General features: G+C 41.0%; 3 protein-coding genes across 3 annotated transcripts in view; 1 reads left to right on the plus strand and 2 right to left on the minus strand.

Moving 5' to 3' along the window:
* The window catches only part of LOC133421847 (zinc finger protein 239-like), a 156,346-nt gene that overhangs the window by 59,208 nt on the left and 73,712 nt on the right, over positions 1 to 23,426 (plus strand). The window lies entirely within an intron of this gene.
* LOC133421987 (zinc finger protein ZFP2-like) overlaps positions 533 to 23,426 on the minus strand; it is a 30,951-nt gene continuing 8,057 nt past the window's right edge. Inside the window, exons 3-4 of the mRNA XM_061711822.1 lie at positions 22,156 to 22,207; positions 533 to 1,637 (exon numbers count right to left, since the gene is read on the minus strand). Of these exons, the coding sequence (XP_061567806.1) occupies positions 621 to 1,637; positions 22,156 to 22,207 (1,069 nt within the window). The 3' untranslated portion in view covers positions 533 to 620. The remainder of the gene's footprint in view (positions 1,638 to 22,155; positions 22,208 to 23,426) is intronic.
* On the minus strand, positions 8,590 to 9,418 carry LOC133421857 (zinc finger BED domain-containing protein 4-like). Its single transcript, XM_061711645.1, has 2 exons — positions 9,196 to 9,418; positions 8,590 to 9,037 (listed from the first exon to the last, which is right to left on the minus strand). The coding sequence occupies exons 1-2, from the start codon at positions 9,385 to 9,387 to the stop codon at positions 8,654 to 8,656; spliced, it is 576 nt and encodes a 191-aa protein (XP_061567629.1). The 5' UTR covers positions 9,388 to 9,418; the 3' UTR covers positions 8,590 to 8,653.

Below are 23,426 nucleotides of genomic sequence, written 5' to 3' on the forward strand. Positions count from 1 at the left end.
GTTTACCGTTAGTATAGCAACTTAAAACATACCGTATCGCAATAACGCCTTTTTCTTAATTTGGTCCCTTTTCAGAATGTGACATGGTAGTCACTGAAATCTAATGCTTAAGTGTCTGCTCAGTTGCTTTTGACTCAATATTAAAATGTAGTGTTAAATAAAGGGAATTGTTCAACAGAATGAGGGCAGTATAACACAGACTTCACTTATCTAGTGTGAATCAGCTGAACAAAATACAGATGTCATGGTCATTTTAGAATTATTGCAGGTCCATAGGTAATTTAAATCCAGCATGAATAGTACATATGCTGATACAAACCACATGAAAAACACTGCTTTGTGACTCTTTTCTAATATTCTGACACTGATTTCTTGTTGTGAATTTGCAGTGAGCAGGAAACTGAAATCCAGCAGGTAAACAAATAACTTCTTTATTTAAATGATGGAACAATGGAACATAAACTGGTGAAAAACCAAATTTAAGATAAACACATTTTTCAGTTGAAACTGAAAACAAAACTCCAAAATTTTTTTTCTCAGAACATAACATGTCTAAATTGGCACCTTTAACTGAACTCTCCAAGTAAAAGTTGCCCCACGCTGATCACAGTCATAATTTTTTATCCAGTGTGAATACGCTGATGACGCCTTAGACTACCTTGTCGGGTAAAAGCTGCCCCACACTGATCACATCTGTAAGGCTTAAATCCAGTGTGAATACGCTGATGACGCCTTAGACTACCTTGTTGGGTAAAAGCTGCCCCACACTGATCACATCTGTAAGGCTTAAATCCAGTGTGAATACGCTGATGACGCCTTAGATTATCTTGTTGGGTAAAAGCTGCCCCACACTGATCACATTTGTAAGGCTTAAATCCAGTGTGAATACGCTGATGACTCCTTAGATGACCTTGTTGGGTAAAAGCTGCCCCACACTGATCACATATGTACGGCTTAAATCCAGTGTGAATACGCTGATGACTCCTTAGACTACCTTGTCGGGTAAAAGCTGCCCCACACTGATCACATCTGTAAGGCTTATCCCCAGTGTGAATACGCTGATGACTCCCTAGACTACTTTGTTCGGTAAAAGCTGCCCCACACTGATCACATTTGTAAGGCTTATCCCCAGTGTGAATACGCTGATGACTCCTTAGATTACCTTGTTCGGTAAAAGCTGCCCCACACTGATCACATCTGTAAGGCTTAAATCCAGTGTGAATACGCAGATGACGCCTTAGACTACTTGAAATGGTAAAAGCTGCCCCACACTGATCACATTTGTAAGGCTTATCCCCAGTGTGAATACGCTGATGATGCCTTAGAGTACCTTGTTGGGTAAAAGCTGCCCCACACTGATCACATCTGTAAGGCTTAAATCCAGTGTGAATGCGCTGATGACGCCTTAGACTACTTGAATTGGTAAAAGCTGCCCCACACTGATCACATTTGTACGGCTTTTCTCCAGTGTGGATACGCTGATGACTCCTTAAAATAATTGATGTGGTAAAAGCTCGCCCACACTGATCACAGCTGTACGGCTTCTCTTCAGTATGAATCCTCTTTTGGACCTTCAGACCTGGTGAAGTGGTGAGGACTTTATCCCTCCTATTTTTTCTCTCTTTGGCTTTATGTTTCTGTAAGGAAAGAGAAAAAGACTTAGATCCTGTTGTTGGTTGACCTTACAAATCCTTTTTCAGTTCAAGTCAAGTGCTGTCTGTCATGTTCGCAGTGAAACAATGAAGAGTTTTATGTCTGAGTGCTATGTTAAGCATGTTCTGTTATCAATGGCTCTTGACAGCCAGAAACATTCACATAAAACATCTCAATATGTCAAAACAAAAGTGTGAAGGGCTAAAGCTACCCACCCTCAGGACAAAATCATAAATTGTTTATAGAAATTCCACTGAAAAGATGTGGGGATTAATGGTGTAATTTTTGCAGAGCAAATGTTCAGATTTTGGCCGTTGTTTGTATTGTTGTTGTTTCAATCTCTGTGAGCTGGTCAGGTTGAAAATCTATTTTTAAAGAGATGGAAATTTGTTTTAGCCCATATGTTCAATATATGAAATAAATTGCAGGTGTGTGTGTGTGTGTGTTCTGTTATGTACAAAAGACTTGACAAAAAAGTTTGGGAACCACTGCAGCACCACAAGGACACGGCCTGAAAACTGGGCTGTCTTAAAGGCGCAGTTACAGTTACAGTTGCAGTTGCAGTTGGTGCCTGCGTACGCGTCTGTTCGGCTCCCAGCGTACCTCGCGTAGTTGGCCAGGACAGCCCGTCATACCGGTGGTGACCGATAGGGGGCAGTAAGCAGAGCAACAGTTGGAAAAACTACTTATATTAAGTAGCAGAAGTAGTAGCAGCAGCAGCGGTAGCAGATTAGAACAACAAACACTTTTACAGGACAATATTGGATGATGTAGGAGATTATAACATTGTGTGAATGTGTTTGAGTGTGTATGAATGTTGGTGGTGGTCGGAGCGGCCGTTTGGCGCGATATGGCAGCCACGCTTCCGTCAGTCTGCAGGGCAGCTGTGGCTACAAATGTAGCTACCACCACCGGGGAGAATGTGGATGAATGAATAATGATCTCTGTAAAGCTCTGGGTGCTTTGAAGGAAGCTACATAAAACAGAATTATTATTGTTATTATTATTATTATTATTATTATTCTTTATTCATTTTTATTACTTATTTATTATTACTTTTTTACCCCCTTCCCCGTATGTGTGTGTGTGTGTGTGTGTGTGTGTGTGTGTGTGTGTGTGTACTGCTGCTACGTGAGTTTCCCCATTAAGGGCGTAATAAAGGACTATTTTATCTTATCTTATTATTATTGCTTTGGTTATAATCCCTGTATAATATAAAGATAAAACAGAAGGTCATATATTTGGGGATTTTTATCTCTAAGTGTGACGACCCTCTGTACCTTCCTGCCTTGTGGCTGGTCTTCTCCCTTGCAGGTAGCAGTGGGAGGGGCCGAGGGCCATCAGAGAAGTGGCAGCACCTGTGCTCAATGAGCCTTTAAAAAGCTCTGGCTGCTCACTTCTCCCCTCTCTCTCATCCCTGAGGCCGCATTTTGTTTGTGGTTTGGGTTTGCTTTAGTTTTACACCTTACACACATACACCCACATTGTTTCCCACATGCACTCACTTACACCACTGATCTACTGACTACACACGCCATACTTAATTAAGGTTCTTCTTTTAGGTTTATTATTTGGTATTATTTAATAAAAACCATTTTTGATTGGCTTTCCTTGTGTTGCGTCTCCCTCTTTCTCATGGCCGTGCGGCCCGGTTCGTGACACTAAGGACAAAACAGCAATTGAAAAGATGAATATTTGGAACAATGTGGACAAGTGTAAGTCAATTCAGGTGGCTGCAAAGGGATATTTCATTTTTTTGAGTCTTATTATCAAAAATGGATAGTCTGTCCAGACTAATTTATCCGGCATTCTCCTTACCCATCTCAACAAGAATGACGAAACAATAAATACAGTTAATTTTAAGTTCATATGGGGAAATAGATGTCAATATATAAGAAAGATTGACATGGTGACAAAACTATGAGTATGTTGGATGTGATTGATTTCAATATTATGAATGGTGTCTTGAAACTGAAATAGTTAAAATCTTTCCGTACAAATAGACATTCCATCTGGTTTATTGTTCCTAATATGATTTTCTAAAAAATGGGTGGAATAGACTAGAATAATAATATCTTGTTGAAGACAAGAATTTGGACTTTGTCCTTAATAATTTGGTGTTATTGGGAAAGTTCTTCATTCACAAATGTAGATTTTTTTAAGACCAAACCATGTTTGACCCATTGGAAAAATGAGCTAAAGCTCTTGAGTAAGTCCTTGAGTGTTGTTAAAGAAAAGAAAGCCCTTAAACTGTTTTCTTTACTTGAAAGATATGATTTAATATAAGATGGCCCTTGTGAGTTATTTTTTATTTATTTTTTATTTTATGTTGTACAATAATTAGATTTTCAGTGTATATTTTGTAATACTGATGTTGCTCAACCCAAGGCGAAAGTTTGTAATTCTGATATGACTTTTATGTGCTTTGTTTGTTTGTATCTATCTTTCAATAAAAAAAAAAAAAATACATTCTGGTGTAAAGTTAAAGTGAAGTTAAAGTGAGTTAACAAGGGGGAAGTTTACCTGCATGGGGAACTTTCTCCAGCTGAGAGCAGCAGTGCCAGCTGGGATCAGACCGGGAACAGCGATACTAGCGGCCAGAGTGAGAACTGCAGGTCGCATACGCGTTCAGTGTCTATTTGAGAACGTGCCTGTCGACGAGACAAATGAACGCAGGATACGCGTGACGTCACGCGTACGCGTTCTGAACGGCAACTGTAACTGACGCTTAAGTGTTGCATCCTTGGTTCAGTGCTTGTGGACTAAAGCTTGAGTTATGGTTCTGCGTCAAAACGACGCCCGCGTCCACGCGTACCACACGCCATCACTGACGTCACCTCCCGAAAATTGTAACTACGCGTCGAGGCGACGCAGACCAAACGCAGACGGAGAGGGCTGTGATTGGTTCGCTTGGAAGCAACGCATTTCCGGTTTCCGGTTTGAAGCAGTCGTGAACTTTCAGCGCTCTTTTCTTCGTCTATGTGTGATTTTTTTTTGTTTTGGTTTGGCACAATAGTTGTCCTTATCTCTTTGATTCACTGTGACTGGAAAAAGTCGGATAAACCATTCAGAAAAAGATCGTGAATTAGCGGTCACGGGGGGTACTGCACCGCGGAGAAATGGAATGACGGAGAAGACCGAAGGTTCACGACGGCGTCACGGTGACGGCGTGTGCTCTGCGTTGGGTTGACACAGAACCATAATTCAGGCTTAACTCAGTGAACCCAGCATGGATATTTTGTACCTTTTGAACTTTCATTTATTGAGGTGAAGTTTATTTGGTTTTATCTGATTTGAAGCCAATTTAAGGTGTTTCATGTTAATTTAAAATTATATGTTCATTATTACTACTACTAATGAGCCTAAGTTATTATTATTGTTCATTCATTGACCGTTAAAAGTATTGTGTTGCATTCAATACATTAACATGAGAATAAAGTTATTAATCTCCAAATGGAAACGTTTATTCAGAGGTTCTCTCATTACATGAATAAAAATACTTTTGAATTTGAATCCCATTCACTAATGCCCTGCCTACAGTCTACATCTATATTATATATTCGGACATAGACAAGTTTAAAAGTCTCTTGGGAAGGTCACGTGTTTGTGTTTTCTGCTGCTCAGTTCAAACTACTGACAATGAGGAGGATCTAAGATGGCGGAGTGAGTGGCAGCATTTTTGCAGGTTCCGTTAAGAGGCACTAATTAGTCCTTGAAAATATATATATTTTTTTTTGGCAACAACCCAAACTTTTTCAACTGGACATCGTTAATCACTTAAATTTACCAAAAAAAAAAAAGCACACTTCTTAAAGCTTTCTCTTTGGAAACTTAAGAAGACTGTCTGCGAGTAGATCAGTTCTGGGTCTCTGGAAAGCGCCTAGAGACAACTTTTGTTGTATTAGACGCTGTATAAATACAATTGAATTGAATCTGGAGCAGACATGTCCAAACACGACTACTCTTTAACTGCTCTCCAGGCGGCGTGTGGGGACAGCGATATCGAGGACATTGAGGTCGACGTAAACTCCTCTAAAGGAGGCAAACTTAATTTGAGTCATACGCCTAATAAAAGTCCACACGCAGAGAAGATGAAAAATAGGGGGAAACAGGACGGTGAGGAAGAGGAGGCGACCAGCGCTGCTATTCTCCATGCAGTTATGGCTCTGACTGGAAAAGTGGATACGCAGACTGAACTGCTGAAAAGTCTCTTCGGTCCAGCTTATGCATTAACCACTTTAGGAATCTTCTGTCAGATCATATTAGTAGTGATATAATGTCTGCCTCCTGGAGGGTTTAGAGCAAATGCACGTTTTTCTTACCTTTACGTATCTGTAATATGTACCGTGTGTGCGCGGGTGCATGTGTGTTCCCCTGTGTTTTTCTGTGAAGAATGCTGATGAGATATGAAATAACCAGTAGCCAATTGAATAAGCTTCCCTTTTCCCTTTTTGGTTTATAGATTTGTAAATCTGACACTAAAGGAGTCAGTGCCTCACCAACCATGAACCTCACCGCACGTCACTGGTGTATATGTATATATATATGTATGTGCTGGGCTGCACATAAGTGGGCCGCCAGAGCGCATGCGCCGTCAAAATCTACAGTGCGCTGTCAATCTTGTGCTGCGAAGCGCTTTTGCGTACCAACAGCTGGGGCTCATATTATTGTTTGTGGCCAGACCAGAATACTAATATTAAAAAATCTATTGCGAGAGCTTTTCCCCAGAACTGCCACTCAAAGTTGGTACTGGCCAATCACAGCGCGTCCCTACTCCCCCTCCATGCTCGTTGCGGCGGGGGGTTGGGCAGGAAGAAAGGTAAGGATCAGCTTTACTGAACAAACCCCGACACGTCTCGTCAAAATGTCCAAGAAGCAAGCGCCATTAAGTAATTATTTTGGCGTTCCACCACCACCAACTCCAAAGAGACGCCAAACTGAACCACTACCCGAATCGAACAGAAAACGTGTGTGTTCTCCGAGAAGTGGCTGCATGATGTTACGCGGCGACGCGTACCGTACGTTCGCGTTCCCGCGTATCCTACCCCGTAAGCTCTGCGTTGGTGCAACGCGGAACCATAAATCAGCCAGTGTCCGTCACTGCATGCAGCAGTTTCCTGCACCAGCAAGATGCTGCTCTCTGATTATGGCTCACAGTTTATGAAAACCCCAAATAAAAAATAAATTAGAGAATATTTTATGAAATCAATAAATAATTCCATCATCAAAATTATGACAAATAAAGGTTCTCAACTCAACTCAACTCAACTTTATTTATAAAGCGCTTTAAAACAACCACAGCTGAAACAAAGTGCTGTACATGAGAGGACACACAATCAACGATAAAAAGACAATAAAAACAATTAAATAAACAAATAAAATTACATAAAACCACTAAAAACAGAGCGAGGTCTCATACTGGGTTAAAAGCCAATGCGTAAAAATGGGTTTTGATGTCAGTTTTAAAAGCAGACAGTGAGGAGGCCTGTCTGATGTGGAGAGGTAAAATATTCCACCACTAGGGGGCAGCAACAGAGAAGGCTCGGTCCCCTCTGAGCGTTCGTTTTGACCTCGGTACCCCGAGGAGCAGCTGGTCAGCTGACCTGAGGCACCGGGCGGGGGCGTGGGGGTGAAGAAGCCCCGAGAGGTAGGGAGGAGCAAGACCATTTAAAGATTTAAAAACAAATAAAAGAATCTTAAAATGGATTCTAAAACGCACAGGCAGCCAGTGGAGGGAGGCCAGTATGGGCGTAATGTGTTCTCTCTTACGCGTTCCAGTTAGCAGACGAGCGGCAGCGTTCTGAACTAACTGGAGACGCACAAGAGAGGACTGGCTGACTCCAAGATAAAGAGAGTTACAGTAATCCAGCCGAGACGTGATGAAGGCGTGGATTACTGTTTCAAAGTGCTCGTGCGATAAAAAAGGCTTCACCTTAGCCAGCCGCCTAAGGTGGAAGAAACCTGACCTAACTACCGCGCTAACTTGGCTCTCTAGTTTAAAATCACTGTCAATTTTAAAACCTAAGTTGGTAACAGAAGACTTTGCATGAACTGTCAAGGGACCCAGATCGACAGAGGAGGAAGAGCAGAAGCTGCTAGGGCTAAACACAATCACCTCTGTTTTCTTTTCATTAAAATTCAAAAAGTTTAGGGCCATCCAGGCCAAGAAAGAAAAAGTCAGGTTACAAAGTAAGTCAAACATCCATCACCCAAGCCTTAAACGCCACAACACCATATCCCAAGACCTCACGAAGATACAAAGAGATAACACAAGCTGTCAACTATTTTTTGGCTAAAGATATGGCATCGATAAACACCGTTGAAAATGCTGGGTTCAAGCATCTGGTGAAGACACTAGACAAACGGTACGAATTGCCATCTCGTAACTACTTTTCACGTACTGCACTGCCTGCTATGTACGACAAGATCAAAGCCATAGTCGAGGGAGAACTGCAAGACGTCCCTTACTTTGCAGCTACAACTGATCTCTGTGCCCCTCCTCAAATTGAGAACATATTGTCACAATGTCACTGTCAGTCCTGTGTTTTGTTAGACCAAAATTAATAATGAGGATTTTGTTCTGATCTATGTCTTAATAAATTATTATAGCCTATATTAGGGCTGAACGATATGGACAAAATTTCATATCTCGATATTCATGCCAGATATCTCGATATCGATACGATACGATATGACTACGGTTTTGGTGAAAACCAAGCATTTTTCAGAAAAATAAAAACATCAGAAATCAAAAGAGTGCAGTTTTATTTATTAGAACTCACTGCCAGTCATCAACATTAACATAAAGTCTCAATAATAATAAATAATAATCAAAATATTTAACTGTAGCTCCGCTTTAACGAAAAATAACCAATGCAGTAGCTGGTGGAAGGTGAAACATTGAAAGTGCATTCAAGTGCAACATCTTATATTCTTTGTATGACAACATAACAGTATGCAGAAAATGCATAACAGAACAGAGGTAGTTACAGCACAGTAGTTACAGATTCTTTGCCAGGAACACTAGTTTGTTAACCATGTCTGGCTTCAGACAGGACCTCTCACAACTCACAATGTTTCCTGATGCACTAAAAATTCTCTCTGAGGGAGAGCTAGTGGCCTGCATGCACAAGTATTTTCTTGCCATGTTGCTGAGCTGGGGAAAGTTGACTTTGTGAGTTCTCCACCACAGAAGGGGGTCCTCTTCATTGTCAATGGTGGAGGACAGCAGGTAGGCACTCAGCTCAGCTTCTATGGCAGCAGAGGGATCGATTGGTACTGGGGCACTTGCAGTGGATTTTTTGAAGAAGCTTGCCAACGACTTTTTAGCCATCTTGGTGGGTGGGGGTGAAACTTCTTCCACTCTGGTGGACTCAACAGAATGCTAGAAAATAGGAAAAAAAGAAGAAGAAAAAAATAATTAGTTTATATTATAATACAATATAATATATTAATTATCATCACTCTATGAATAACACAATTCAACTAAATTTAAATGAAAGGAACTGTTCTCATTTAATCCATTCTAAGCATTATTTTTACCTTGTGTTCCATAAGTGTCTTCATCTCTGACACCAGTCTGGCTCTGATGTTGGGGACGTCATTAACACTGATGTACTGTGTCTTGTATCTTGGATCTAAGAAGGATGCCATATCCAGGAGCTCTTGTGTGACTCCGTCTTCATACTTGCTATTCATGTACTCCAACATTTTCTTTTTTAAGGACTTGGTCATATCAGTGTCATCCTCCTCTGGTGCCAAGATGGTTGTGTTAAACAGGTTGAGTACTGGCTTGATGTGTGAAACACTAACGTAATCCTCCCCTGACAGAGCATCCGTGAATTCAAGCAGTGGTCCCAGTGCCTTGCTGACTGACTCCAGCACATCCAGATCTTGATGTCCAAGAATTAGGTGCCGGGTGTTTCTGTCCTCTGAGAGGACCTCGTGGAGTGCTTTCTGCTGCTCCAGAATCCTGTTAATCATGAGCACCCTAGACCCCCATCTAGTTTGACACTCAGTTATGAGTCCATGGACTGGAAGGTTGAGGCGCTTCTGGGCTTGATCAAGTGCCACTCTCTTTTTCCAGCTGTGTGAGAAGTGGCACACTAACTTTTTGCAGACACCTGTTGCACGGCTGATCCGGTTGTCACCTTTCACTGCGTTTTCTAGAAAAAATAGATGTACAAAATAATTAGCGAGTATACTACAATAGCTAAATAACCACATATTAATGCAAATTGTTCCCCCTCTCTCTCTCTCTCTCTCACCCTCATCCCCTCTGGTCCATGGACTTCGCGGCCATCCGTTTTTTTGTTTTGAAATGACAAAATAAAAATAGAGAAATAATCCAAAATAATCTGTTTCCCATCTTTTGTTTTGATAATAAAAAACGATGGAGTGAAGACAGATTACAGATTAAACTCATGTTTCACTCCCAGGTTTCATATTTGATTTATTTTCTGTTTCAACATTTAAAAATCTAAAACTGTTAATTTTCAATCTGATCAACAAAAGAACCAGAAACAACTTTCTTCATTTATTACTGCGCATGTGCAATCCCCCCATTTGTCCAATCCTTGTTTTCAGTATCCTTGGATACTACCTCGGATTATTTTGGTTTATTTCTCTATTTTTATTTTGTAATTAAAAAAAAAAAAAAAACTGATGGCCGCAAATACACGGACCCCCCCCCCCCCCCCCCCACACACACACACACACACACACCTCTCTCTCCCCCTCTCAAAGTTATTAAAATAAAAATAGCAAAACGTACCTATTGCCAGGTGTAGCCTGTGTCCAAAGCACTGAAGACGCGTCCAGCCATTCAGCTCCAAAGCCTTTATCATGTTTGATGCGTTATCAGTCGTCACGCAAACCTGTTGGTCCTCCTTCAAGTCCCAGTCTGCTAACGCACCTCTCATCTCCTGCGCTATATTATCCCCTGTATGCTCCCCGGGGAAGAAGGACGTCTGCAGACAGCGGGTTTTGAGTTCGAAGTTTTTAGTTATAAAATGGAGCGTTAAACTGATGTAAGGTTCGGTTGTCCGGCTCGACCACAGGTCCGTGGTTGTGGCGAAATTATCTATTTCGCGGAGCTCGGATTCAACATTCATTTTACATTCATTATAGAGTTTTGGTATGGCCACTTGACTGAAATGTGTTCGGGATGGTATTTTATAACGCTTATCCAGCGTGTGGACCATTTTTTTAAAGCCTTCTTTTGACACGGTGTACACGGGTGCCATGTCTTTAGCTAAGTGATATGTAATTGACTCTGTAATTGCTTTGTGTCGGCTGGACGTCGACTCGTATGGTGTAACACTACCAAGCGCATCAGCAATCATAGTTTGCTTGGGCCTCTTAAGGGATGACTGAGAGGTCCCCGGTGTTTGTTTTAATGTCATACACTCATCGTGCAGCACACGGTGGTGTTGTTTCAAGTGGTGAAACAAGTTGGTTGTGTTCCCTTGCTTCGTCGCAATTTTCACCAAGCACGACTTGCACAACACCTCGCGCTGGTCAACATCATCCTGTCTAAAACCAAAATACCTCCAAATAATGGAGGAGGATTTATGTTTTGGCACCAAATTTGATTCTGCACCGCCACCGGCCGCATTATCTTTCGCACTCATGTCTCTTTTCCTCCGTTTGGATTTCTCCGCTCTTCTCCGCTCTCCTGTGCGTGTGGCTGTGTGCATCTCAGGCCGTCTCCCTCACTCCCACCCTCCTGTTTGTCATTGGTTTGCTTCAGCTGTCGATCAACAGCAAGCATGAAATAAGCTTTGTGGTTGGCTGGCGGTAGTGGTGCGTTCAAGGGCAATCTTAAAAGTAATGTTTTTGGAGACTGCTCGAGCTTTACAAGCAGGGCGAGCGGAAATATATCGTTTATATCGTTGCTTTTCCGTTATTAATGTCTTGAATGTTCATATCTCGATATAGATACGATAACGATATATCGTTCAGCCCTAGCCTATATACTACCCCCCTCTTTTGCTTTTACAATTTAAACCATTACCAGTTGCCACACTAATTTCATTTTTCTGTTATTTTTTTTGCCTCTCTATCTCTAGAGAATTCAATGAAGGACCAACGAGTCGGTCATGCCATGGGAGTCTGCAAGAAGGTGGTGAGCTGCTTCAGCTACAGCTGGAAGAGGAAGCGAGAGCTTAAACGAGCACAAAAGGAGCTCCAGCTACCTGAGCACAAGCTGAAAACCTCATGCCCAACAAGATGGGGATCCCGGCTAGCCATGGTCAAGAGGGTCCTTGAACAGCAAGAGGCCATTACACGTGTTCTCCGCCTGACCAGTGACCGGAGCAAGAAGATTGGCCCCAACATGCTGTCATGGCAAGACATCATGGTTCTTGAGGTGATCGACAAAACACTGACACCACTGGCACAATTTACAGATTCCCTTTCAGGAGAGCAGTATATCAGTGTCTCCTCTGTGAAGCCTGTCCTCAAGCTCTTCCAAAAAACGTTGAAAGTGGAGGAAGACGACCCTGCACTCGCAATTGACATCAAAACATCCATCCTGCAGTACCTTGAGGAGAAGTACCAGGATCCAAAGACGCAGGAGCTGCTCGACATGGCTACAAGTCTGGACCCAAGGTTCAAACTGGACTTTGTCAGCGAGGACACCAAAGCCACCATCAAGGCCAGACTGAAGGATGAGACGATTAGAGAAGTTAGTAACAGAAGACTTTGCATGAACTGTCAAGGGACCCAGATCGACAGAGGAGGAAGAGCAGAAGCTGCTAGGGCTAAACACAATCACCTCTGTTTTCTTTTCATTAAAATTCAAAAAGTTTAGGGCCATCCAGGCTTTGATGTCATTAAGACATGCCAGCAGGGGTTTGAGGGAGAAGGCATCACTCTTCCTAAGGGGGACATATATCTGGCAGTCATCGGCATAGCAGTGAAAGTCAATACCATGCTTTCGTAAAATCGATCCTAGAGGAAGCATGTATAAAGAAAGAGGCAGGGGTCCTAAAATTGAGCCCTGTGGTTCAACATATCTTGCTTTGCATGTACAGTAATAAGACTAGGTAATATATTAGTTTCACCTTTTAGATTGAATTATTGAAATAGATTAACTTTTACACCATATTCTAGTTGAATTATTGAAATAAATTAACTTTTGCACCATATTCTAGTTGAATTATTGAAATAAATTAACTTTTACACCAAATTCTAGTTGAATTATTTAAATAAATTAACTTTTACACCATATTCTAGTTGAATTATTGAAATAAGTTAACTTTTACACCATAGTCTTTACCTGAAGCAATATTCTACACCTTGGGGGAGTTTTTCTTGCCACTGTTTGGCTTAAGGTTTTTCTCCCACTAGGGGAGTTTTTACCTGCCATTGTTTATGTAATAACTGCTCGGGGGTCATGTTCTGGGTATGGGTCTCTGGAAAGCGTCTAGAGACAACTCTGTTGTATTAGACGCTATATAAATAAAGTTTAATTGAAAAATTGAATTGGCTGATGTGGACATACAGAGCATAGGAGGATATTTCAGCTGCTATATGGTTGGCTGTCTGTAAAGTCATGCAAGTTCAATGCTATTAAAGAACACGTTTTTTCATATAAAATAAACACATTTTTATGCAGTTTAGAAGTTTTGGGGGTTTTTTTTGGCTCCACCGCGCAAAACTCAGACGTCATGTAAATTGTTATTTTCTGGCAGGCGTTGGACTGGATGGATGTTATTTTAACTGCAGCTGCAGCATTACGCTGCTGTGGAGGCGCTGTATCAACGACAGTGCACCAGCAGAAGAAGACAGAATCTTGAGAATTACTTTCTGCGGTTTTCCGCTATTTGTTGTATTAAAAATCGGCGTCCTGGTTTTCCCTGGCTGTTCAAACAGGTAAATATTGTTTCTTTTGCATCCGAGCATGCCTTGTTTATTCGTCCTATATTCAGGCCGAAACGGTACTTTAAAAAGCGACCTTGCGACCAGGAGAAGCAAGAGTGCAGGTGAAACAGTGCAATTAACGTTACTGGCAGTTAAAAAGTAATAAATCATGTTACCGACGAGATGCGGCAATTTTGTCAGGGCTGAAAGTAGTAACAAATATGCATGAAAGGTGATAGCGAGGGTCAGAGTGCAGGACAGGACGAGCTGGAGAGGCGAGGGGAACGTTAAGCCTGAATTATGGTTCTGCGTTAAATCGACGCAGAGCCTGCGGTGTAGGGTACGCGGCGACGCGCAACGTACGCCGTAGGCTCTGCGTTGGTGTAACGCAGAACCATAAATCAGCCTTTAGTCAGTTTCCAAGTCATTAGGAACATATCAACGTGAAGCCAACGTGTACGTGATTTAAACATGACTTCTTATTCATCTTTACAGATCTTCTCAAAAACACAGAACCAGTGGGTTTGACAAATGGTGGCTGAACCGATTTACCTGCTCAGGCAAACTGAGGAAGGTTTGGTCTGTTTATGCCAAAAGCACGGTGACCCCCATGCAGCAGGAACTATCACTATTTATGTCTGTGTCAAAATAAATACTAAAATACTTAATGCATGAATTGTTTTGTTTAAGGTGAAGACACCTCTGCACAGCAGACTGAAGGAGAGGCTCTTGGATGTTGTGAGGAGACCATGATGGACCAGACCAGACCAGACCAGACCAGACCAGACCAGACCAGACCAGACCAGACCAGACCAGACCAGGACCATCCATGGACCAGACCAGACCAGGACCAGACCAGGACCAGACCAGACCAGGACCATCCATGGAACAGACCAGACCAGGACCATCCATGGACCAGACTAGGGCTGGGCAATATAACTATATATTTTCAAACGCGATATGGTACGAGACAATATCGTTTATATTGATTTAATTTTTTTTTTTTTTAATGATTTTGATACTTATTTTGTGACAAATTGACTTGAATGTTTTATTTGAGATTTGCACAAATGTTTTGTTATTTGCACAACTGTCAACCTCAGTGGAAAAGTCTGCCTGTTACCGTCTACATTGTATTAATTGCACAGTGTATTTTAATTTAATTTTTATGCAGGAAAGGGATATTTGTTTTATTTTATTCAAGAAGCATTTTTATTCTATATATGCAAGATAAATGGGCTATTTTGCCTAAAGTTAAAGAAGTACATTTTAAAATTATTAATAAGGTCTATTCTGAGGCAGAATTTCTTAAAAAAGATTTAAATTTGAGGTAGATCAATGTTCCTTCTGCAAAACGGATGAAGAAACACTGGATCATTTGTTTTATGAATGTCCTTTGTCTCATTGTTTCTGGACAGACATATGGAACAGGTTTGGTTCCGTTGCGACAAATGGCGAGTCATAAGTTGGTTTTCTACATTTATTTCTGCAGAAGACACAAAAACACATTAATAAGTCTTCTGGACCCTCTTTTTACTCCTTCTGCTCCCCTCATCAGAGCAACGCAGCACTGTGTAAATTAATTGATTTTCCTCTACAATGCAGAGAAATACACTCCTACATTTTCTCAAGCAAAAGCTACCAAAACAGACAGGAAAATAAAAAATGCCAACATAAATGGATAATTTCTTAAAGAAAATCTGTTAAGAAATGCAGCAGCAGTTCCCAACGCAACTTACCCTCATCAGAGCAACGCAGCACTGTGAGGAGCTGACATATTTATGATATTTGTATATTCAGAAATTATCCATTCATGTTGGCATTTTTGGCGCATGTTGTATACTTTAAATGCCACTGACATTACGTGGCTGTTTTGTGTTGTTTTAATGATTAATATGCTTTTTGTGGATGTTTTCGCGCCTTTTTGTATAGCGGCGGGCGGTGACTGGTTTAAACCAGTAGGTGGTAGTGTGGACTAGGGCTGAACGATTAAGTGCATTTGCGATGTGATCGCGATGTGATAGAACGAGATTTTCTAACCGCAAAGGCTGCGATTTGACCAGTCACGTGATCTGGTCACGTTGCCGGCAGGGAAAAAAAGTCAACAGTGTAACCTAAATCTACCATGGCCTCAGTGTTAGGGCTCGGCCAGGCAGGGCTTTATAAATATATGGGCTTTATAAATGTATTAAATATATGAGCGCGGAGTCGGCGTGGCAAGGAGCTGCGTGCGGCGAGGAGTGGAGTCGCGCTGTGAAGGCTGATTTATGGTTCCGCGTCAAATCGACGCAGAGCCTACGCCGTAGGCTATGGCGTAGGTTACGCGGTGACGCGCGCCGTACGTACCGCGTACTCTGCGTTGGTGTAACGCGGAACCATAAATCAGCCTTAAACCACCTGCAGCTCGTCAGCTCATCAGGAGGTTAAAGAGCGGGGCTGCCAGTTGTTCATTGCTGGTTGGTTTTGTTAACTCTGAGCTTTGTTGGTTTGTTTGTTTGCTGGTGTTTTTTTTTCTCTCTGTGATTTTTGAGTTATTTGTGAAGAAGTTCTGAGTTTCCTGTGAAGAAGGTTTTTTGTTTCCTGTGGGAGTTGTTCTGTGTTTTTCTATTAAACTACGCCTCGTTTTGGCTGAAGTTTAACCCGGTTTGGTGTCGTGTGATTGGGTTCAGAGAGAACGACCCATAACACTCGTGTGTACAGACGTGTTGTTACGATCACCAGTTAGAACACTCGGCTCAACTCTGTGACCAGAACATCAAGGACACCACACTCGAGTTTCAGTTGCGTATAAAAAGCAGGTTTTATTCAGGAACCAAGGAAAAACCCCATGACTTAACACCATGAGTCTGGAGGTCTGACCAAACAAAACAAAAAGGAAAAGACCATGAGGGAAGCCCAAGCCAACCACGCAATGGGCCGTCGGACCCAGAACTTCCCTCCTTGACCTAACCAGAGCAGGAACCTAACCTCAAAACAAAAACCGAGGAAAGAAAACCAAACTGACAGACCTCCATCCTCAAAGCAACACAAACAAAGAAACACAGGAGCAACCCTGGCACCAAGGTGAGGCTGCCTGGTCTGAGAGAGAGCACCTGCTCCTCCCGTCCCTCTTTAATACAGGCGGAGCCAGATAATCACCTGATGCAGAGCACCTGAAGGGAGACAAGAAAAAGGGGGGGAAGGGAGTGCATAACACGTGTGTAGACGCATTAAAGAGGTAAAGCCACAGGTTTGTTTTCTTTATTGTTGTAATCTGTGCTTTAAATAAATCTGACATTGTTTATTATAAAACAGACTGATTTATTACTTGTGTAGTTGAAAAATACATGAGAACAGGACCTTGAAAAATAATCGCATATTAAATCGCAATATTGAGGAAAAAAATCGCAATTAGATTATTTTCAAAAATGGTTCAGCCCTAGTGTGGACCAGACGGCGCTGCAGAGCCTCCGAGTGCTCACTTTCCCGTTTTGTTTTGTTTGTTCAGGGAGCAGGAGGAGTAAAACGAGGGTCCAGAAGACTTATTAATGTGTTTTTGTGTCTTCTGCAGGTATGTTTCCTTTGTCAAATTAATTGTTTGTCACTGTTCCCATATTGGCTGTTATGATTTAGCGATTTATTAGTTAAAAATAGTGTATTTCTCTGCATTGTAGAGGAAAATCAATTAAATGACACAGTGCTGCGTTGCTCTGATGAGGGGAGCAGAAGGAGTAAAAAGAGGGTCCAGAAGACTTATTAATGTTCTTTTGTGTCTTCTGCAGAAATAAATGTAGAAAACAAACCTATGACTCGTCATTTGTCCCAACGGATCCAAACCTGTTCCACTGGTGCCGTGACCCTTTGGATCTTCAGATCAGCTTGATGCTCATCGCCGCGGATGCTGTGCTGCTGTCCTGATCTGTGTTTCAGGATTATTGGATGGTCAGGTTTTGATGGACTGTACCCAGCAAACATTGGAGGTCCAGGTGACGTGCAGATCTAGTCTATATTTGGTCGGTCCGTCGAAGACCATTTCTAGACGTCCATAAGACGTGTAATTCCCTGACGTCTAAATATGAACGTCCATAAGACGTGCAATTTCTTGACGTCTAAACATGAACGTCCATAAGACGTCAATATGCAGTTCAATATCTTACCCAACCTCTGGTTGGGTAATTTTTTGTGACGTCATGCAGACGTCTAAAACAGGTGCAAGAAATGTGTTTGATTAAAGAAGAATATATCTTGTATTGTTTATGTAACCCAGTAGATAATTGGGACTAGAAATAATATATATATATATATATATATATATATATATATATATATATATATATATATGAAACCCAGTAGAAAATTGGGACTGGTAATATTATTGTTTCTTTGAAAATGTTTATTTTATTTATTAACTCTCATTTGGTTATTATTCTGTAATTATATTTATTTAGCACACACTCAGTCTTATTTGTGAGTGAAAGTAATTCCACCCTATTCTCGCGAGAGTTCCACCTATTCTCGCGAGAGTTAGAGCGAGAGAAATGCGGGCAGAACAGCTGAATCAACGAGCAGATGAGAAATAGAGAATAGAGAAGAAAGTCACAATCTATTAAACAAATAGCGGTTGGAAACTCTGGAAACTATACCTACCGGAAGCGGAGCAGTGTTTGAAGACCTGTGAGTTGTTTTCGGCAGAGACTGGTGAGTTACCTGAGCGAGATAGCTCGCGCTAGCTAGCGAATGCTAACAGCAGTAGCCACATGGTGCATGAAATGGCGGAGAACTTGTAAAAAACATGAACGTGACTTACGGCTACTTTTCACTGTGTGTGTTAAGAGGTAAAGCTATTATTTTGCTCGGATTATCTATTAGCTATTTATTTTGCTGCTCTGTGTGTGTATTTTCTGTTTTATTCTGAGATGCACTGTTTATGAGGTATGTGTTAAAGCCTGCTAAAGAAGTTAATTCTTAACTTCTCAGATACTCTGAAGTCTTGAATGTATTATTTTAATGTGTGTTAAAGGTGCATTTTGTTATTTTCAGCTCATTTCACACATAACGTGTGCAATGGTTAAAAAGAGTGTTGAAATTAATTTTATTTCATCTGTTAAACGGATAAAAAAATACCATAATTCATGGTAAAGGCTTAGAAATAATTCATGTTGATTAAATGTGTGAAACATTTATGAAAATACTTACCTTGAGAAAAAAAGAGAACTGTACAGTTAAAAAGATAATTCATCTAAGCATTACTGTCATTTTTTATGATGTTTCTGTTTTGCATGGGTATTTGTAAATAATTACGTATTACTAATAAGTGTAACCCTGTCAAGCTTCCCGGAGCCTCCAGCCAAGGTTCCTCCCCCTCTTGATGCAGAAATGACTGAACAGCCAGAAGCAGAAATGGGTGTTTCCAGGTATGCTTAATGACATGTTTGTGCCTTTTTAATACAGTTGAGTAACTTGCCTAATACACTGCGATCAGGGCTCTAAATTAACTTTTTTCATCACCAGTCAAAATGGCTAGTAGATCCTACTAGCCAAACACACATTCAGTAATGGGTCAAAGTGGCTAGTAAGTTGCTCTTTAACACCAGCCAAACTGAAATTTTACCAGCATTTGGCCGCTTGGCGTTAATTTAGAGCACTGAATGCAATATTAAGTGACTCCAATGACACTTGGTCCAACAATGGATGCATCCCTCTCAGAAAAAGTAATGTCGTTATAGGTCCAGGTCTAGATCTCGCTCCACCAGAGGCCTGTCCAGGTCTCCCTCCGCCAGGAATCCATCCACGTCTCACTCCATCAGGCGCCCGTCCAAGTCTTGCTACGCCAGATATGGTGAGTTTAATTTTAATTTAATAAAAGCGCTGTGCAATCAAGTATTTTGTACTAATGCACGCCTGATTGTCTGATTAAAATTACTCGTTTGTAGCCCAAGTCTGTTCAGTTTGTCCATGGTCAATTTCTAACTCTGCATTTCTGCGTTTTCAGATGTTAAAACCTGGACGTTCCCATTGTCTCAGGAGGGTAAGTCTTGTTTTATTGATTGAACCTCCTTGGCCATTGATCCATCTCTCCCTACACAAACTGTCTGTTATTTAAAGGAATATGTTTGCCTATATGTTTTCAATATGCCCCACTCCAGACAAAAATAGTCAAATGTATTTACTTGGTGCTCTCTAGTTCTACATTTCTATTGAGTCCTTAGCTGTTACAGGGTTGTAGTGTTGCTTTTTTGTGTTTTTATTGTGTTGGAATGATAAATGTTACTAAAACTATGTAACATCTTGATTTTACTGATTGTTACCATTTTTTATTTGTGTTCTCCATTTAAAATGGGAAAGTTTTGAATATATTTATTATTGTAATGCTTTGGAAAAGAAATTCTACTGAATGTTCAGTAGAACGCCGGTTATTCATACTCTCTCTCTCTTCCTTCACTTACAGGCACCTGGTCGGTGATGTGGCAGCCTTAGTTTCCTTTTTTATCCTGTTGTTTCGTTTTGCATCCTACAACACACATCTACAGTACATTCTCCACTCACACAACATGCACCTCATGCTTACTTTACTGACATCCACATCCCATGTTTTGTAATCTTTTGTTGGACATATTTAAGTTGAGTCGTTTCTTATTAATAAACTTATTTTGTTATTCCTTATCATGGTGTGTCTCCCTCCCTGTCATGGCTGTAAGAGCCAGGCTGTGACAGTTACTATTTGAATTTTACTTTGTATTGCATGCTCTGTTTTAAAAATGGAAAAAAAAATGTTCCTATTTTATTGCTCTCTGTATTAAAAACCAGTGAATTTTGATTATACTGAATTGTGATTTCATTTGAAAATGCAGTCAATATAATTGTCATGAAATGCTATTTTGCATTGTTTGCATACATGGAGCATCAAGGAACTTCAGTCTGGTATGGGTGAGATTGTCGCATTTGTCTGAAGATCGACTTTGTTTACTGTTCAAGTCTTGCTTTTCAAGAACTCTCTTAAAATGCCACCATTGCTGGGTGTTAAACTGTGTTTAACTCTTTGCTTTGAAAATCGACAATCTTAATTTAACCAGCCTATGGGTAAGAGGTGACCTGTTTGTCTATGGTGATCTCCTTTAGCAAATGGAGTTTTGGGTAGAATACATTAAAAGGACTCAAACGTAGAACCATAATTTGCCCATTATCTACTCACCCTCATGTCTATGAATGCCCTGAAACACTTTGAAATTTCCAAACACAATTTCAGATTCAGGGAACAGCAGCTGATTTTCATACAATGGTGTTATGGAAACCACATTGTAGCTAGTTGCCATATCCAAACAGCTGCTGTCCCCAGAATCTGAAATTGTGTTTTGGAAATTAAAAAAGTGTTTTAGGGTATCCATAGTCATGAGGAAGAGTAGATAATGGGTAAATTTTGGTTCTGTTAGAGTAGTAATGGCTGCACTACTGAGGTAAGGAGGGGGAGAGGTCCATTCCAATGTCGAAAAAGACGTTAGGAAGACGTCCCTAATGACATGTTTTGGAGGTCCTGGTGACGTTGATCCCGGTGACGTTGATCCCCGACGTCAAAAGAACGTAAAAAAAAAAGACGTCCATTCCAATGTCGAAAAAGACGTTAGGAAGACGTCCCTAATGACCTGTTTTGGACTAGAATTGGCCCTTATCTGGAGGTCCTGGTGACGTTGATACCCGACGTCAAAAGAACGTAAAAAAAAGACGTCATCTGGCGTTACATTCCTGTACCCTGCTGGGACGTCCAACTAAGACCTTAAAAAGACGTTGTTTAGACGTCTTTTTGCGCACTGGGTAGATTTTGGTGTAGTGCCACGGCCTTATTTTATTTTATTTTTTCTTGCATTTGTGACTTTGCTTTCTGTGTTAACTGTTTCTGTGGAGAAAAAAAACAAACAAAAAACCAACGCAAGTGCTTTTGATGGTTGATAACAGCAGCTAAAGTAAATATGGATGGGTTTAATACTTTTAAATGCAGTTTTAAACGCAATTTGAAAACAAGAATGATTAAAGTGGGTTTTCCAACTCTGTTACACATACACAACTGGATTTCTCTTAAAATTAATAATGTTCCACCTTTTGAATTAAGCCATTTATTTTCTTCATGGATGATTTGGAATTTTCTGTTTCTGATATTATTAATATAATTTTGTTACTGGGTAAGTACCATATTCGTTGTGCCAAATGGAGAAATTGTAAACCCTCCTTTCTGGGTTTTATTGATGATTTTAAGATTTTTTTCTCATGTCTCAAAAGAGTAGAAAACAAAAATGCAAGTAAAATAAGTCTACACATTGCTCGTTATTTGTTATTCTAATTGAATATTTCATCTCCTTTTCTATGCTCCATTATGTGAATTTAAATGCTTAATTTATTTTGTTATTCTATGCACCTTTTTTAATTCTTAGAGTGCCTTGTTTTTTTTGTTTTCCTTACAAGAATCCCCATTTTTTCCCCCTTTCTTTTCATATTGCATTTAAATTGATATTTGTCCATTATCCTCTTTGAGAGTTTGTATATTTTCAATAAAGTTTTGTTACAAAAAGAAAAAGAAAAAGCTACTGACAATGAACTGAAGTGTTTGGATGATCAGTAGCAACAGAAAGAGCGAGGAGGAGCGGGAACGTGGACCTGAACACTGACCTGCAGACCAGCGGAGGAAGAGTCCGCTTTGGTCCTGCTGCTGGACTCCTGGTCCTGGTTCTGACCCCGGTCCTGGATCTGGTTCTGGTTCCGGTCCATCTCCTCCAAACTCGTGTCCACCACTCGAGTGTTTCCTGCTGGTAAATGTAGATTGTCGTCCCGCAGACTAGAATGTTGTATTTAGAGGGAAATGTTCTCCCCCCGACAGCGCTGGATTCACTCTAGTGTCTAATAGAGTCCAACACAAACTCACCTCTTCTTCTTCTTCTTCTTCTTCTTTGGGGTTTAACGGCAGCTTGCATCCAGTTAGTTGCATTGCTGCCATCTTCTGGATCTTTCAGGAACTCATATTCTCCTCATCAGACCAGTATTACAAACTCACCTCTTGGTAGCGACATTCATTTGTCAGAGAACCTCCCGCGGGGCTACTGCGCATGCTCCTGACTACTGTGGCATGCTGGGAAATGTGGTTTCCGTGTCACATTCGTCTAGCAACGCGCATCCTATTGGAGCAGCGGGATCACATGACGACCGCGCCTCGACCCGCGGACCAAAATCTTCCTCCGCTCAGAAGAAACTAGTCCCGTTTTGCGGCCCCGATCACGGGACTCTTGGGGGGTTTTGAGCTCTGGACTTTTACTGAGCAGGAATCAATCTTTTTGATCATACAGACTGTGTAGTCTCCAAAGGTGGGAGCGGGATGAAACGATAACGGGGTTCTAGGCTAACGGCTAACGGCTAACGGCTAGGCTAACAGCTAGGCTAACGCTAGGCTAACGCTAGGCTGGATCAAGCTGAGAGAGTTTGGTTTATGTTCATTCCACATGAGCAGATCGTGCTAAACTCAAGTTTGACTCCACAGTGTGACTTTTGAGGTGGTTCATCCGTTGTTTTGTCCTGGAGGACACAAAGAGGAGACCAGTATAGAGCTGCATCAGTCAGAGCTGCACTGATGCTTCTCTACAACAATAGAAATAGAAGAGAAATAGAAAGCCTTTATTGTCATTAGACTGCTACAATGAGATTAGGCAGCAGCTCCGTAAAAGTGCACACATGCAAAGACTCTGGAAACAACAACATGACAAACAGGAAACAGAAATACAGGACTGGCTCAGAAAATTAGAAGTTCTTTATTTTCTGTAATGCAATTTAAAAAAACAAAAATGTCAAACATTCTGGATTCATTACAAATCAACTGAAATATTGCCTTTTATTATTTTAATATTGTTGATTATGGCTTGAAGTTTGTACTTTAATATTTTCCCAGCAGG

This window comes from Cololabis saira, chromosome 21 (genome assembly GCF_033807715.1).
Source record: "Cololabis saira isolate AMF1-May2022 chromosome 21, fColSai1.1, whole genome shotgun sequence".
In the NCBI taxonomy this organism is placed as follows: Eukaryota; Metazoa; Chordata; class Actinopteri; order Beloniformes; family Belonidae; genus Cololabis; species Cololabis saira.

What these genes read in the sequence shown, in the direction of transcription:
- LOC133421857 (XM_061711645.1), bottom strand. Translation starts at nt 9,387, where the DNA reads ATGACCAAGTCCTTAAAAAAGAAAATGTTGGAGTACATGAATAGCAAG. An exon ending in AGACACTTATGGAACACAAG is followed by an intron (nt 9,038 to 9,195) that starts GTAAAAATAATG and finishes CCTATTTTCTAG; the next exon opens with CATTCTGTTGAGTCCACCAG.